General features: G+C 36.6%; 1 protein-coding gene across 2 annotated transcripts in view; it reads right to left on the reverse strand.

Moving 5' to 3' along the window:
* Window positions 1-18,260, reverse strand: part of ABCA5 (ATP binding cassette subfamily A member 5) — a 71,562-nt gene that overhangs the window by 21,722 nt on the left and 31,580 nt on the right. For both annotated transcript variants that reach the window (XM_042914759.1, XM_042914760.1), the window contains exons 12-20: window positions 15,405-15,515; window positions 14,030-14,205; window positions 13,380-13,499; window positions 11,892-12,030; window positions 10,821-10,911; window positions 10,490-10,629; window positions 9,420-9,539; window positions 5,046-5,247; window positions 1,960-2,129 (exon numbers count right to left, since the gene is read on the reverse strand). In XM_042914759.1, coding sequence (XP_042770693.1) covers window positions 1,960-2,129; window positions 5,046-5,247; window positions 9,420-9,539; window positions 10,490-10,629; window positions 10,821-10,911; window positions 11,892-12,030; window positions 13,380-13,499; window positions 14,030-14,205; window positions 15,405-15,515 — 1,269 coding nt within the window. The remainder of the gene's footprint in view (window positions 1-1,959; window positions 2,130-5,045; window positions 5,248-9,419; window positions 9,540-10,489; window positions 10,630-10,820; window positions 10,912-11,891; window positions 12,031-13,379; window positions 13,500-14,029; window positions 14,206-15,404; window positions 15,516-18,260) is intronic.

Raw genomic sequence — 18,260 nt, forward strand, 5'->3', positions numbered from 1 at the left:
GTTTAAATCTACACCAACAGGTCTGATGAATGGAAACAGTTTCCTCTACATCTTCACAAAAGCCAGAAAGGACAAATGAGGCTTTGAGGGAAATCAAAACGAAACAAAGGAAAGCACTATCAGTAACTGAAAACAGTATGGCAGGCGGATCAGACTCAGCACCAAACTTGAGTGTCAGAGAAAATGGTGCTCTTGGTGCTTTCACTGGTGCTTTTTTAGATACAACATTTACGCTTTATCTAGTGCCTTAAATGACCTCTCATCTCCAGTTTGCCTCTGTGGCTCTATACTCTTGAGAAGAGAGCTACATTATAACTGAAGGAACTGTATCACCTGTGATACAAAAAGCTTTGCAAGGAGCATGGATACAAGCCAATATAGACACAGACGCCAGTGATTCCTAAAGGAAACATGGCTTTGTTTAGGACCAACAAAGCCTAGGAAAATATAGGGTACATATGTATGCAACTCTAGAAATACTAGAAAATAACAAAAGGGACAAAACTTTGAAAGTACTAGAATTTCTACAGATCGAGAATGAACACAAGGCAGAAAAATTTGAAATACACAATTTCCCAAACACACAAAAAATGTGTATCAGAGTATAAGCCTCCATGCAGTACTATACTTTAACATCATGAAATGTAGATTAAAATCAAAACAAAAATTCTAATGAAAGAAGTAACATCACATTTTCTATTCAAGAGTAGTTTTCTGTCATTCTTCCTCCAAAGGAATAAAGATTGCATAATAAAAAGAGAGCCACATTTTAAAAGTGATGATTTTTTTTTTTTCAACGTTTTTTTTTTTTTTTTTATATTTATTTTTGGGACAGAGAGAGACAGAGCATGAACGGGGGAGGGGCAGAGAGAGGGAGACACAGAATCTGAAACAGGCTCCAGGCTCCGAGCCATCAGCCCAGAGCCTGACGCGGGGCTCGAACTCACGGACCGCGAGATCGTGACCTGGCTGAAGTCGGACGCTTAACCGACTGCGCCACCCAGGCGCCCCTAAAAGTGATGATTTTAAGAGTAATTCATGATCATCCCTAACTATGATGATTATCTTAACATGGTCAAAGCTCTTCCATTAATAGTGAATCAGAAAGGAGAGATACTGGAATATAGGTGAAGTGTTGGAAAATATTAAACCCCAAAGAGTTTGTGAGTTATGCAAATGATTGCATTAAATGCAACTTCCTAACATATTTCAGCAAGATAAGCAAATAAAGCTGCCTTCTATTCTGCTGTCAATCTGCCAGTTAGCTAACCTTGATTTACTCTTCAAGAACCTTGGGACTAAAAACGACCCATGCAGACGGGAGATTTTGTAGGAACAACTGATCATGTAGGAATGAAATTTTGTACTAGGTTTTAACATTTTGAAAAAGCAGAATTGAGCCTTGCTCAAGGCCATGGTTCTTTAGTTTTTTCATATTTGACAACTAGGTAATTAAGAATAATCAGCAAATCCAAAAATACTCAAAACCAATTTAATGTATTTGATTATAAATATTTGTATCTAAGGCAATTTTTCTTAATTCTAACTGATTTTTCAGATAGTCCTTGAAAAACTGCTTAAGCATTTCTATTTAGATATAGAACTGCGTAAATGTTAACTCTTTCTAAAAAGGATGTTTCAATTCCTCAAGTTTATTTCGCTTGTCATAAACTATGATAGGAAACACAGTGCTCGAGAATATGCAGCTACCATTAAAAAATGAAATTTTATTATCATAAACAGTACAAGGTTAGTTTTAAAAACCGTAATCTACATTTAAACCAAAATTTCACTTCTGTAATGTATTACTCAGCATCAGTGATTTTTTTCTTTTAGTTCAGTTTTAAGACAGGCCATGCCTTTACCTTACATCTATTGCTAAAATCCCAATCTCTGACCTATCACCCACCACCCCAGGCCCCAGCCAACACACATTCACAGACCTTCACACACTCTCACCAGTAGAATTTTGAAGAAGCAGAGCTGTTTTGTATTTATGAGGTTTATCTCCAGGTTTTAGGAAATACAGGTCTGGAACAAGTTTGATGGGAACCACAGCATTTTTAAAAGAGCGATGCACCAAAAACATAAAAATCTGAACTGCAAAAAAAATTAAAAGCAGAAGCAACCTGAAAGGCACAAAGACAAAACAAGCACAGGGCACATTAATAGAGAAATCTATTTTTAAAAACTCTTCCTTCAAATGACAGTTAAAAGTACTCACGTTTAAAAAAAAAAAAAAGAAAATTAAAGAAAAAACTTGAAAGAAATAGCACTCAGGAGAATTCTACTCTCCAAAACGATCTCATGACAATACTGGATGGAAAGCCAATATTCAATGACAAAATTAAAACTTATAAAACTAACATTGTAGCCATCCTGGAATTTTTCTAGGGTATGTAAACTTGTGCTTCTAACTTTTTAAGAACCAGACGTTATGCCACATTTACATCTCTGTTGTCTTGAAGGGACTATCACAGCTCCTGCCCTACATCTGAACTATTTACCCTCCACATGTTTTAGAAAACATGATACAAAAATATTTTATATTTTTTTATTTTTATTTTTTTTTAAATTTTTTTAAGGTTTATTCATTTTTCAGAGACAGAGAGAGACAGAGCATGAGTGGGGAGGGGCAGAGAGAGAGGGAGACACAGAATCTGAAGCAGGCTCCAGGCTCTGAGCTGTCAGCACAGAGCCGGATGCGGGGCTTGAACTCAAGAACTGTGAGATCATGACCTGAGCTGAAGTCGGACGCTCAACCGACTGAGCCACCCAGGCGCGCCGATACAAAAATATTTTAGATACAGGGAAGGAAACAAAAATACAGTGAAACTCTGAATGACTGCCATCTTTGAAATGTCGTCTATACCACTTCAACTTCCACCGTTCCTCTACAGGCAAAACAAGATATACTCCATACAGTTATAAGGATCATTATTTGCTACTGGTCAAGTACATAATTCTATACCCTATTCAGAATGACCTTCTATGTGGAAAACAGATATCCTTCTGTCTTATCCTGCAAAATGTTGCTACATTATATGTGATAGGTGTCACAGCAAGTGGGTAGAGACTGCTTAAACTATCACATTTTAGCATTTTATAATTTTCAGAAGCCCTATTGTTTTAATGTTTATTTATTTATTTCTAAGACAGAGAGAGCAAGCAGGGGAGGGGCAGACATAGAGGGAGAGAGAATCCCAAGCACGCTCCTCACACTGTCAGCACAAAGCCCAGTGTGGGACTCAAACTTACGGAGCTGTGAGATGGTGCCCTGAGCAGAAATCAGGAGTCAGACACTTAACCGACTGAGCCACCCAGGTATGTTAGAAAACCTGTAATTTTTTAAAATAATTCTTTGGGGTGCTTGGGTGGCTCAGTCAGTTAAGAGTCCAACTTCAGCTCAGGCGATGATCTTGCAGTTCATGAGTTCAAGCCCCACGTTGGGCTTTATGCTGACAGCTCAGCCTGGGGCCTACTTCAGATTCTGTGTCTCCCTCTTTCTCTGCCCCTCCCTTGCTCAAGCTCCGTCTCTCTCTCTCTTTCAAAAATAAACATTAAAAAAAAATCATTCTTAAATTATTGTAAGTATACTTAAATCATCATTTCCAAAAACATACTGCACTGAATCCTAGTTCTATAATATTTAATAGGTATTTTAAGTTAAAAAAAAATCAAGATTAAACAGCATTTGGAAACTCTAAAGCTGAAGCAATTCTTTACCATGGAACCTCTTTTCATATGCTCTTTTCATATACCAGCATTTTCATATGCTAATAAATAACTCTTTAAGGGGGGAAATATAAGATACAGTATTTCCTAAATGTACAGATGGTCAAATGCATATTTGTTAGGAATTGAATGTTTGTGTCACCCTCCCCCCAAATTCCTAACTCCCAACTCTCTAACTCCCAACATGATGGTCTTAAGAGATAAGGTCTTTGGGAGGTAATAAGGATTAGATGAGGTCATGGGCCTAAGGCCCTCAAGATAGGATTAGTGCCCTTGTAGGAAGAAAGAGCAGAGAGCTTGCTCTGTCTCTCTCCTGTGCTTAACAAAGAAAGTCATGTGAGCACAGAGCAAGATAATGGCTCATCTCTGCAAACCAGGAAGAGTTTGCAAACCAGGAAACAGGACCTGTTTGGTATCCCAATCTGATTTCCACATTCTAAAACCATGATAAAATAAATTTCTGTTGTTGAAGCGACCTAGTCTATATTATTTTCTTATGGCAGTCTGAACTAAGACTTTTACTGTTTTTCAGGGAGTATTTTAGGTGGGTAGTGTTCAATGAAATAAACTGAAACATGCTGATTTAAATAAGTATTTTTCTTTCAGTAACGCTGAGGCTGGAATAAATGAAACACTTGACTGACATTTCTTTGATACTGAATAAATCAGGTCAAGAAAGCAAACGAATTCACCATATCTCAAGCACATAACAACACTCTATTCTTGCTTATTATATTTCTACTGCTGTTTCAGATCTAACAAGATAGGTGTGTATTCTACGAAAGTGCTGAATTTACGTCCCAATAATTGAAAGTCTAGCACCCATGGGAACCTGAGAGAGGTAAAGCAAAGTTGAAAAGTTTTGATCACAGTTCTACAAGCTATAAAGCCTTCTTTATATTTGTTTCTTCATCTGATAAACAGAGATAAAAGTTACTCTTTCTATTGTTTATAAAAAGCGGCTATAAATAATAGTAACAGACACAGACCAATTGTGAAAAATATAATTGCAAAATAAACCTTAAATACAGTGACAACAATTCAAAATTTACACAATTAGAGAATATTATGTCAGTCCCTCATTATTTAGATGAGCCAAAAATGCTAATTTAAAAAAAGGGTAAAAGCTCTAATGGTATTCAAACAAATTACTAAATGCATAATTCTTTTCTCAGACATTGTGAAGTTACAGTCTTAATCTTTGAAGCTACATAGATTTACCTACATCTACATTTAGAGAATGAAGACGACAAATGGAATTTGCATCCTTAAAAAAACAATTCATCAGGCAGAAAAGTGATGGCACTTACACTGATCTCACTGATTTGCTTTCCCGTTTCAAAGTAAGCAAATGAAACTTTGCTACCGTGTACACCTGCTGTTTCCAAAGGCTCCTGGTGCTCACTAGAGAAGCCTTCGCTTCGGAAAGAATAAGTAAGCTCTGCTCCATTTCGTCAAAAGATTTTGAATCCACTTCCTCCTCTGGTGGCTGCTGAGTAAATACACTGTAATCTATTTGCCAAAACAAGACAGAAAGCCAGAAAATTATGGTATATTCCTTAAAAGGATGAAAATCTTTCAGATACATGTAAATTTTAAAGAAGCACACATCTGGTGGTGATGTAGACAAACGGAACTCTCATATACTTTGGCAATATTATTAAAACTGAACACACATGGGGCGGGGCAGGGTGCCTGGGTGGCTCAGTTGGTTGAGCGTCCGACTTCGGCTCAGGTCATGATCTCACCATTTGTGGGTTTGAGCCTTGCATCAGGCTCTGGGCTGACAGCTCAGAGCCTGGAGCCTGCTTCGGATTCCACGTCTCCATCTCTCTCTACCCCTCCCCCACTCATGCCCTCTCTCTGCCTCTCAAAAATAAAGAAACGTAATAAAAAAAAAAAAAAAGCTGAACACACACATAAACTATGACCCAGAAAATTCTCTACTAGGTAGAAATGCAACAAAGATATGTACAAAGGTCCACCAAAACACATGTACAAAAATATTCTTACCAGGGCTCCTGGGTGGCTCAGTCAATTAAGCATCCAACTCTTGATCCCAGCTCAGGTCATGATCTCATGGTTTGTGAGTTCAAGCCCCGCATCAGACTCCACGCTGACAGTGTTGAGCCTGCCTGGGATTCTCTCTCTCCCTTTCTCTCTCTCTCTCTCTCTGCCCCTCCCCTGCCTGCATGTGGTATGCACATGCACACACTCTCTCTCAAAATAAATAAACTAAAAAAAAAAAAAAAAAAAAGAATATTCTTAGCTAGCAACCTATCCAGAATAGTCATCAACTGGGAAAAACCCAAATGTCTATCAACAGGAGAATGAATACATAAGTTGTGAAATATTCTTGTAATAGAATAGTCTAAAAACAATGAAACTGAATAAACTACTATATACCTACAATAGTTTAAACCCTACAAACACAATTTAGGTAAAAGAGGCCAGACACAAAAGAGACATACTATGTAACTGATTCCATGAGACAAAACACAGGCAAAAATAATCAACGAGAACGGGAAAAATATATGTATTTTTATAAGTGATGCAATTTTCAAAAAATAAAAAATGAAGATGTGAAAATTGGTTTCAGTATTATGAGAACCACAAGGAAGGATTTATTTGATTTATGTTAAAAAATAAAAAATGAGTAAACATTAAAAACTTTAAGAGTGGAATGGAATAATGCATAAAGTAATATTGAACCAAGCCTGGTTATCCTGGGACCTTAGCAACTCAACAGTTTAGATGAATGACTTAGTAAGATAACCCAGTTTAATCCCTCTCTTTCACTGATACAATGGACTAAATCAAACTAAAAATTGGGGCTAAAATATTGTACATCACAATTGTGGTATTCAGCAAGCACCAATTTACCTTCTACAGAATTTGATACATGTATTTTTAAAAAAAAATTTTATGGTTATTTATTTACTTTTGAGAGAGTGTACAAGCAGGGGAAGAATAGACAGAGAGAGAAAGAGAATCTGAAGCAGGCTCCAGGCTCTGAGCTGTCAGCAGAGTCTGACGCAGGGCTCAAATTCATGAACCGTGAGATCAGGACCTAAGCTGAAGTTGGACAACCAAGCAATTGAGCCACCAGGCACCCCTAGAATTTGATACATATATTTTTTAAGTTTGTTTATTTATCTTGGGATGCCTGGAAGGTTCGGTTGGTTGAGCATCCGACTTTGGCTCAGGTCATGATCTCACAGTTTGTGGTTTTCAGCCCCACATCAGGTTCTTGCTGACAGCTCAGAGCCTGAAACCTGCTTTAGATTCTGTATCTCCCTCTCTCTCTGCCCCTCCCCCACTTGTGCTCTGTCTCTCAAGCATAAATAAACATTAAAAAAATAATAATAATAATAGGGGCCCCTGGGTGGCTCAGTCAGTTAAGCGTCCGACTCGGTTTCAGCTCAGGTCAGGATCTCATGGTTTGCGAGTTCAAGCCCCACATAGGGCTCTGTGCTGTCAGAGAATCTTGGGATTCTCTCTCTCTCCCTCTCTCTCTGGCCCTCCCCTGCTTGTACTCTCTCTCTCTCAAAATAAATAAACTTTAAAAATGAAAACAAATAAATTAATTAAAAGTTTATTTGAGAGAGAGAGAGACCTAGTGTGAATGGGGGAGGGGCAGAGACAGGGAGAGAGAGAATTCCAAGAAGGCTCCCCACTACCAGTACAGAGCCCGATGTAGGGGCTCAAACCCACAAAGCCAAAAGATCATGCCTGAGCCTAAACCAAGAGTTGGACACTTAACCAACTGAACCACCCAGGCACCCCCAGAATTTGGCATTTTTAACCTTTTAAAAAATAAAACCATTAAAATTGGCCAAACTGAATGCAAGTCGATATTAGAAGTAAATTTATTCTGCATGATGGACTTAAAAGTGCTGCAGAATAAGGCTAAATAACACCTACACAGCATACAGCCTTCTCATCTCTATTCCCACTACCCAAACATTTCTACCCACTACCTCCTATACCTCAAAGTATTTAGCCCCACAGCTATAAGTGTCTTCTCCATCTAATTCTCTTCCATTATCCAAGGTATTACAAACATACTCACCGATAATGCATTCTATATTCTGATCACTGACTTCCTCTATTTCTGCTATTCCCATACCTTTATCTCTACTCAATTTCAACAAACTGGACGCATGCCCAAATTTGAGACCTTGTTCTTTCCCCAACTACATAAGATCTAAAACTTCTATGTGAACTTTTTCTCTCCGGCTACAATCTGATATCATGTCCCCATCATAAACCTGCCTTTTCTCCTTTCTCCACATGTAAGAGAAACATCCCGTTTCCTTCACCCTCCCGACCTACCATCACAACCACCTTGCTAATTTTCAATTGTAAGAGTTTCCTCAATTCACACCCTCACCCTAAACTGCAAAGAACCAGCTTTGACTTTTACCACCACTGAAATGGCATAGTCAAGGTCACCACTGGCTTCCATACTATCAAATCCTTCACTGTCTTCTCTGTTACCAAAACCATCTTTTCTGTTCTCATCTTATTCTTCACAGCAGTCAACAAATAAGTGATCACTTCCTTGTGATTTCTGTATGGGCTTTAACGTCTCCTTTTGTGAAGAGAGAAAGAGCAAGGATGGGTCCTTCTTCATCAGCTCTTTTTGGCCCTTCACTGCCCAACCTCAGGGCCCCCCTTCCACTTTTTGTCTGCACTCTCTCCCGGGGTGACTTCAGCAAAACCTATGGCACTATCTACTTCTAACTCCAGAATTTACATCTTTAGCCCCAGCATCTTCACTCAGCTCCAAATGTGTTAATTCAACTGCCCGCTCTACACCTCCACTTGGATGTCTAATAATATAACCAAAATCCAGGCTGAAATTCCTCCTTTCTACAAACCTGCTCCTCCCCCACTCTCAGGAAATGGCAATTCCATTCCCAGTTGTCAAGCAAACGGCTTAGCAATTATTCTTGATCCCTCCCTCTCCCCAACACCTGACACTTAGCCCATCAGCAAGACCTCACCAGCACCACGAATGAGACCCGCGTCTATCCGCGTTTCCCTGTTTTCACGACCATCCTACTTCAACGAAGACAACGGTTTCCTAACTGGTCCTCCTGCTTCTACTCATCATTTAAAACTTAAAATGCATTTTTAAATATGCAAACCAGATGTTACTCCTTTGCTTTAAAACTTCGATAGCTTCACACCACACTAAGGAAACAAACCAATTTCTTTTCCAGATATTCAAAGATTCAAAGACTAAACATGATCTGGCCCCTGGCCCTCCCCTATAATCTGCTTGGCTCTCTAAACTCCATCCACAGTGGCCTTTCCTCTGTCATCAAAATCATCCAACTCATTCCTTAATTAACACTCTGTGGTAGCAGTTCCCTTTACCTGGAAAGCTCTGCAATAAAATGTACTTGGGTTTTTCTCGCCATCCAAGTCTTAGTTTATCATCTTGACACAGTCCTCCCTGAAGATATGATCTAAGCTACCTGCCTCTCAAGACCACCCAATTCTTTCTTTCGTAACTCTGATTACTATCAGTAAATATCTGTTACTTATTTATGTACCTTATTTATCTACTCTTTCTTCCCCCAAATACATATTACACATGCTTGTATGATTATTTGTCTTATTCACCATCTGCCTGGTTCACTGCCAAAAATTTTTTGTTATAGTTTTGTTTCTACCTGCTTGGTCAATTTCTGCTTCAACTTCTAGCTTTAAGAACACATCTTCCAAAGTTGTCATGGAGACACCATAAGAAATAACACCCAAATTTGAGTGAGTGTCTAGAGCAGAAAATAAACCTAAAAAAAAAAAAAAGAAAGAATGTTATGAAGTTAAGCATATCATCATGAATTATTCTAAAATATCCTATAAGGATATCCTAAAAGGATATCCCTTTTAAAATGGGATATGACTAAATTTACTAGCATAGTGGTTCTCAAACTTTTTGGTCTCAGAACTCCATTAACGTTGTTAAAAATTGCTAAGGACCCCAAGGAATGTTTGTTTATATAGAGATATATCTAGTAGATATTTATCATATTATAAATTAAACCTAAGAAATATTTCACAGACAGAATGATAGGCAGGGTACATTTAGTCGGCAATATATACTTTATTCTAGTTAATATAATATAGAAAACTAAACTAATACAGAAAATTTCTGTCTAAATGAGGTAAATGTTTTGGGAATTTTGCACAACATATCTGCATCAATAACATCCTTTTAGTTACTATGAGATCCTAAACAGATAAAGGAAATTGAGTTTGAGTTCCTCATTATAAAGCGGAAAAATAATGCCACAATCAAAATAATTCAAGGGTTTACCATATTATCATGTAATTCATTATGGAATCATAAAACTGGAAAAGGACTTGAGAACACATATAAACAATCATGTATGTTTGTGTATAATTACATAATTACATATTCCCAAATTATATCATTTGCCTCTAAGCAAATGGAGCGATCTGCTTCTTGACAACAAAGCAAACACATTTACTTAACATATTAGTTACAGTTTCTCGCATGATGTTTGTTCAAAAAAAACCAAAGAATGAAAAAACATCCCATGTTAGCTTGTAGTTTCTCATTTTCAAAAGCAAAGTAAAGCAGAAATGGTATATTAACTTCAGTTACCTGGGAACATGTAAATATTATTAAACAGAAAAGTATACAACAAAGTAAATCAAGAAAATCAGTTCCCAATGCAAGATCCTGGTTCAACAACCAGGAAACTGAAAGTAATACCTGCAAATTTGTCCATGTCCTTAAAAGGCAAGCTATACACAAGTTGTTGATCATTCTGTTGTAATAAAGTAGCTCCAGGTATATGTTGTTTAACCAGGGATGAAAGAGATTCTGTGGCACAATATCTGTCTATGTACATGCTAGAAAAAAACAAAAATTGTAATTTTTCTAAATAATTACTCAGTAAACAACCAAAAGTAAATTCTGAATGCTTTAAGTAAAGCTAGTGCCATAAAAAATGGCTAAAGTACTAATAGTATGGCAAACCTGAAATAAATTAACAGTAGATCAAGAATATTATAGAAAACAGTCAATAAAGAATAAATGATACCTTAGGCGGTAGCCAATCCCCCATTTACTTTTGAGAAAAATCGAAGAACCAACACATTTCAACATTCCTTGTGATATGACAGCTTTCCTATCTGCAAACAGAAATCTGCATTTCAATTTTAAGTCGGTAACAGCATTAATAATTGGCATTTATATTTTGTGAATTACCATGAGACACCAGTAAGATCATTAAGTATCATTAAATAATCACAACAACCTTATTAGAAAGGTACCAGATTATCATTACCTGGTTTTCAAATGAGAACACTGAGGCAATGAGAAAATACATAGTTTGTTCATGTTTCACTGAGCCAGTAGGTTACAAAGCCAGAAACTGTATCCAGGCAGTTCTGACTCTTTCCTAAAACTGCTCCAAACACCTCAGACTCTTCCTAAGAGGCTTACTATTGCAAGTGTGTTCATAATTCCTTTACAATCAAATGTAAAAACAACAAAAACAAAATGTCACTATGTTGGATTGTTGTTTAACATTTTTTAAAAAACAAAGATAATAGTGAAAAAATAAATCTACAATGTAGACTGTGCTGGACAGTCTGCTTCCTTCTGGGAGACTGGAATTTTGGTATATGGTAGTTGGAGGGGGTCTCTATGACCAGCACCCGGTAAAAACCTTGGGCACTGAGTCTCTAATGAGCTTTCCTAGTAGACAACATTTCACATCAATTGTTAACAACTCATTGCTAGAGAAATTAAGCATATTCTGTGTGACTCCACCGGGAAAGGATTTTTGGAAGCTTGTGTCTCGCTTCCTCCTTGTCCCATGTGCATTTTCACTTTGCTGATTTTGTTCTGTATCCTGTAAGTTTTGGGGTGATAACTCATAAGTATAACTATATGCTGAGTCCCATTAGTTCTTCTAGCAAATTATTGAATCTCAGATGGTCTGCAGGACTCTCCAGCATAAAAATATGTAATTCTTAAAAAGTTTAAAACACACAGCTATGAAGAACACACAGCTTCTTTATTTATTCCTCAGGATTTTGTATCTCTGTGCCCATCTCCTATTTTGGCCCCATGACCTTATCCTACAAAAATAAAGTAAAAATCTCACCAGCAAGAATGTCAGCTTCATCCATGAAATGGGTACTAAACACTGTCACCCGATTAAATTTTCTGTATTTCAGGAGATTCCAAACAATATGACGAGAACAGGGATCCATTCCAGCTGTTGGTTCATCTAGCAATAGTATCTGTACGACAAAGAGTAGGGAATGGCAGAGAATCCTCAGAAAAACTAAAATATATAAATTTATGTGGACATTGAGAAGCTTTCCCATTTCAAATTATTATTTCCAATCAGAAGTATATTAGATCTGGGTTTTTCATTCATATATGAGTTAGCTAAATTTTTAAATTATTAGTTTGGCAAGTGAATATTTTCCTTGTTTCAATATAAAAAACTAATATCAGTAAGATACAAGACGTAAGTGTAATAACAATAAGATAAATAAACTAAAAAACAAAACATTGGTGAGGGGTTGGGAGAAAGATAAATTAACATAAAACCAGAACCCAGAGTCATTCCCAAGCTATAGAGCAGCAAGGGGAAATGTGGCAGGATAGTGGGGACCAATGGGGCTCCTGGCTGCAGCTTGCAAAGCTGTGCAAAGCACTGTATCAGACGGTTCTATTTCTACAGGACAGAGAACAGCACAAGAACAGACATATACAAAAATAAAATCAGGGGCGCCTGGGTGGCTCAGCCGGTTGAGCGTCCGACTTCGGCTGAGGTCACGATCTCGCGGTCCATGTCGGGCTCTGGGCTGATGGCTCAGAGCCTGGAGCCTGCTTCCGATTCTGTGTCTCCCTCTCTCTCTGACCCTCCCCCGTTCATGCTCTGTCTCTCTCTGTCTCAAAAATAAATAAACTTAAAAAAAAAAATTTTTTTTAAATAAAAAAATAAAATAAAATCAGCAGGACAGTGAAAAACTGAACAATTCCTTTGGTTTTATTCTACTTTAAAATTTTTATTATGAACTATTATAAACATATAGAAAACTATAAAGAATATTAGAACAATACTGTTATATAGCCACCAGTGAAATTTAATCAATGTCATTTTTTGGCCATATTTTCTAGTTTTTTTCTTTTAAACATTTATTTATTTTCGAGAGAGAGACAGATACAGCGTGAGCAGGGGAGGGGCAGAGAGAGAAGACGATACAGAACCCGAAGCAGACTATAGGCTCTGAACTGTCAGCACAAAGCCCAATGCGGGGTTCAAATCCATGGACTGTGAGATTATGACCTGAGCTGAAGATGGATGCTTAACCCACTGAGCCACCCAGGCACCCCTCTACGGATCTTTTTTAAAAAATACAAAACATTGCAAATAGTCCATTCTTTCCATTCCCCTTCCTACAAGTAACCACAGTAGTAAATATGTTTTATCTTTATGACTCTGGTTTCACAACCTCATTACTATAATTATATGTATAATAATGTATAATATTTCATGTAGGCTGGCACTTTACACATGTTATTATATATAAACATGCAATACATTATATTTGTGTACAATACATTAATACTTATTTACCTTTGGATTCCCAAGAACAGCAATTCCTAAAGACAGTTTTCTCTTCTGACCACCACTTAACTTTTTAGCTTGGTTATCTTTGATAGCCTGCATGTCTAAATCCAGTAGAACTTTCTGTACCTATAAAGGGAGAACAATGTCACTTTTAAAATTATACCATTTACATAATTATCAATATTAATTTTTAAATGTCCCAATTTTAATATCAACTTTAAAAATGTTCTTTGAGTACAGAATTTAATTTTGACATGTATTCATATACAATGATTCCTGGTTGAAAGGTCTGTTTTACTTTCGTGACTACCTGGGTAGTGGTACAAGGATCAGTTTGAAGGCTGTGTGTGTGTGTGTGTGTGTGTGTGTGTGTGTGTGTGTGGTGGAAGAAGAAAGGCAGGTGTGAAAGGAAAGGATGGAAGAAAAGAAAAACCTATATTGAGAGGCTGGTGTCCTCCAGATGAAACAAGGACATTTTTATATGTGCTAAAATAAAATATTTATTCCAAAGTCCATCTAATTCTTTGTAATGAATTTCTGTTTATGGGCTCAGAACAGGTTTTTATTTAGATTTTCAAGCATTTTTTATACCAGTTATTACAGAAGGTTATTAATTTACAAGGAATAAAGTAAAAATTTCTATATGAATGACATACTTCTTGTATTACATTATTGGCTGGGATTCCTTTGATTGAAGCCAAAATGGATAAGTTTTCTTCTACTGTCAACACATCAAAGTGTATATCTAACTGTGGACAAATACCAATCATTTTTCTTGCTTCAAACATTTCGTCTATTTCTGAGACTCTGTGTCCATATATAGATGCAAATCCTGAAAGCAAAATATATATTTAAATTTATACTAACTACATTAAGTATTCAGAAGTATATATGCTTTAATGTATACTAACAACTTAGTTACTTGTACGTAATAAATATGTAAGGTATGAATTAATATAAACTTGGAAGGCATAATACACCTTCATTTCCATTCCATTGGTGACCTGCTTCCACCTTATATTCTAACCTCATTTTCCTTCATTTCCAGTTGATATTACATAGTGAAAAGAGCAAGGAACCAGAGCTTAACGCTGAACAGGGGTATATTGGTGCATTTTTTATATTTCTATTCCAGTAGCAATTTTCCTTAATTTCCAGGCATTAATCAATAGAGGAGAGAACAAAGAAACTAAAAATTTTCCCCTAACTAGATGTGTGGTCTTGAGAAAATCAATCTGAATTCCAGCTTTTCTCTTCTATAAATTAAATACCAATATATCCCACTTAATTTCAGAACTATTAAATCACCATGATAATGCATGGAGAATTAGAAGAAAAATCATAAGTTTTTATTAAATGTAAGATATCACTACTGTCATCAGAAAGTGACACAATTAGGGATAAGCAACAAAATTAAACCAATTTCAAAAGTTAAACTACATTTTAAAAAATGCAGATTCCATACATGGAAAGTCAGCCTTTCTTAAAGCAAAATATTTATTATATTGCCACTAGATTTGGTTATTGTGGAAATATGGAGCTGCCATATTAAATTCTCACCTATAGGGCAATCACATGTCACAATTATACGTTTAAGGTATTATTGTTCTTATAATTGTATTTTAGGAGATGGTTTTGACATCTATCATTCTTTCCTTTTGAATTATTGTTGCACATTTAGATATCTATATCTATAATCTAAAATGTCTGTAGGTCTCATTTAATTTTCAATTACTGATTTATTCTTCCTTGAAAATGAAAAATACACATGAAATATCTTATAAAATGAGTACAAAATCAGATCACTTTTATTAAACATGACTGAATCATTTTTAGTTTCTATTGAAAAAAATGTGTAATCAAAAAGTAATAGTAAAGCACCTTTATACTGAGATTGGTCCCAAATCATTAAAAAAAAAAAATTCAATCAGTACATGTTTCAAGGATAAATAACTATACTGTGATACCTTGGTTAATAACACTAATAAACGGAAGAATTGTTGTTGTTTTTTTAAGTCAGAAAACTCTCACCATCAGAAGGCGGGCATAGTCCACAAAGAATATTCATCAAAGTACTCTTTCCTGTTCCACTGTGACCAAGTAATGCAGTAATCTGACCTTCATATATGTCGAATGACAAATCTAGTTCAGAAAGGAAGACTCAAATGTGATTTTTATTTCTGTTAAGCTATACAAAATAATACATAATACTTGAGCAGTCTTGAAACAAATCAATGTTTAATGGCAGATTTAAAGTTATTAGCATATTTAACAGCATAATACTTAATATTATATGATAATAATTCCTTATTATAGTCAATCGTATGAGCTACAAGAAAAGTAATAAAAATAAACCTATATTAACAGATTTCAAGAATATACAAAACATTGGGGAGGGTTTCTGTGGACCCACTTTTGGGACTTTCTATGGGGAGGGTTTCTGTGGACCCACTTTTGGGACTTTCTAAGGTAACTGAAACACAGAGACAAACAAAAATTTGTTCCCAAGGGTATTAACAAGGTTCCTATGGTAAAAATATTAGCAAAAACCTAGAAACTAACCAACAGCATGGGAGTGGTTAACTAAATACTTGAGAAATTCAATTTAAATAAAAGAAAAATTGGGGCGCCTGGGTGGCTCAGTCGGTTAAGTGTCCGACTTCGGCTCAGATCACGATCTTGTGCTTTGTGAGTTCGAGCACCACGAAGGGCTCTGTGCTGACAGCTTGGAGCCTGGAGCCTGCTTCAGATTCTGTGTCTTCCCTTCTCTCTGCCCTTCCCATGCTCATGCTCTGTTTCTCTCTGTCTCCCAATAATAAGTAAACGTTAAAAAAATGTTTTTTTAAATAAAAGAAAAACGGAATGAAGAACTATCAAGGGAGGATGTGTCAATGATTGAAGGAGGACAAAAGACAGGGATCTGAAAACCCAGCTTTGAATCACTGCAGACCCTGACCTGATGAAGGATCTGCAGGCCAGAAGCAAAAATAAATCTTCTCTGGAGGAAGATCACATCATCCAGAGCATCAAATAATCTCTACAATTTTCATATGCAATACACAGCACTCAGTCAAAAACAACCAGACAGGAAATAGCAAGAGAAGATAAAAACCCAACAGAAATGACAGGTGACAGAAATGGACCTAGAGGACATACAGATATTGACACCAGAAGAGAAGATTGTAAAACAACCATGCTATCCTGCTCCTAAGAGAATGCTGACAAAGAACTAAAAGCCATACAAAAGAACCAAGTGGAAAGACAAAAACTGGAAAAGTTAAGTGAAAAATATTTCAATAGGATTGTTTAACCACATTAGGCCCAACTACAGAAAATTAGTAAATGACAAGAAGAGTCATAAGAAAATATCTAGACTGAAGTACAGAGAGAGAAAAAAACAATGAAAAATTCAGAAAAGAGCATAAAAAATAAATGGGATGAAATGAAAAGTTGTAACATGTAATAATAATAGACTAAAGGATGAGAAAATAGGACAGAAGCAATACTGGAAAGTACTGGAAAAGAAATGGCTGAAAAAAATTTAAAACAGAAGAAAGACATCAAGCCACAGATTCAAGAAGCACTTGTAAAACCAAAGTGGAATAAATGTAAAACAAACACCACCGAGGCATGTGGCAGTAAAACTGCTGAAAACCAAAAACAGATCTTTAAGGTTTTCTTCATGTTTATTTTTTGACAGAGACAGAGAGAGCGAGAGCGAGAGAGAGTGCAAGTGGGGCAGGGGCAGAGAGAGGGGGACCAAAGATCCAAAGTGGGCTCTGTGTTGACAGCAGCGAGCCCAATGTGTGGCTCAAACCCGCCAACTGCGAGATCGTGACCTGAGCTCAATCCACTGAGCCACCCAGGCGCCCCTAGAAACAGATCTTTAAAAACAGCCAGGGTAACAGTATCTACCAACAACAGAGAAATAGGAAAACCAACAGTTATCTCTGCAACCAGAACAATGGAAAAGGGAGATGACAGATTATACTTTAAAGTGCTGAAAAAAAAAATTACCATCAAGCTGAAATTGAATATTCAGAGAAATATGCTTCAAAGCTAAAGGTGAAAAAATATATTTGCAAACATAAACTGAGAGACTGTACCATCAGCAGACCCGAATTAAAGAAAACAGCAAAAAGCTATTTTTCACACACAAGGAAAATTATCCTAGACGGAAGATCAGAAAAGCAGGAAGTAACAAAGATAAATGATACGGTAAATACACAAGTAAATATAAATGAAACGGTCTTTTAAAAACAATGCTAATAACATTATCTTTGGTTTAAAATACACATAGAATTAAACTACATGAAAACAATAGTATATAAGTTGGAATAGGCATAAAGAAATAAGTAGGGATAAAAGTAAGTTCCTGGACTTTTTTTCTCACTTTACTATTCTGTAAATACTATAAATTAGTAAACCACTAACTTGTAAGTCAAGGATCCATGTTATAATATCTAGAGTAGTTTCTAGGAAGGGCACGTGTGACCAAGAAGCCAAGAGGAGGAAAATGAGAAACGGCATAATAAAAAATACTCAACTGCTTCCAGTTCAACTAACCTACTGGAGGATGTGAGACCATATAAAAGAGGTAAATTCTCCCGCCTACAGTCCACTAGACCAACCAGTCTGTTAGCCAAGTATGTGACCAGGCCACCATCCAATTCCAGATAATCCACAAACTGACTGAAGAACCAAACGAGAGACTCCTCAGTCATAGCAAAATAATAACTGCCTTAAGCCACTGAGCATTAGAGTGGCTAAAGCTGAACGGTTCGGGCAGAAATAACAACCGATTCCATATCAAGAAGCTAGGAAGGGGCTCCTGGGTGGCTCAGCCCGTTAAGCATCTGACTCTTCATTACGGCTCAGGTCATAATC

The sequence above is a fragment of the Panthera leo genome, chromosome E1 (genome assembly GCF_018350215.1).
Source record: "Panthera leo isolate Ple1 chromosome E1, P.leo_Ple1_pat1.1, whole genome shotgun sequence".
In the NCBI taxonomy this organism is placed as follows: domain Eukaryota; kingdom Metazoa; phylum Chordata; class Mammalia; order Carnivora; family Felidae; genus Panthera; species Panthera leo.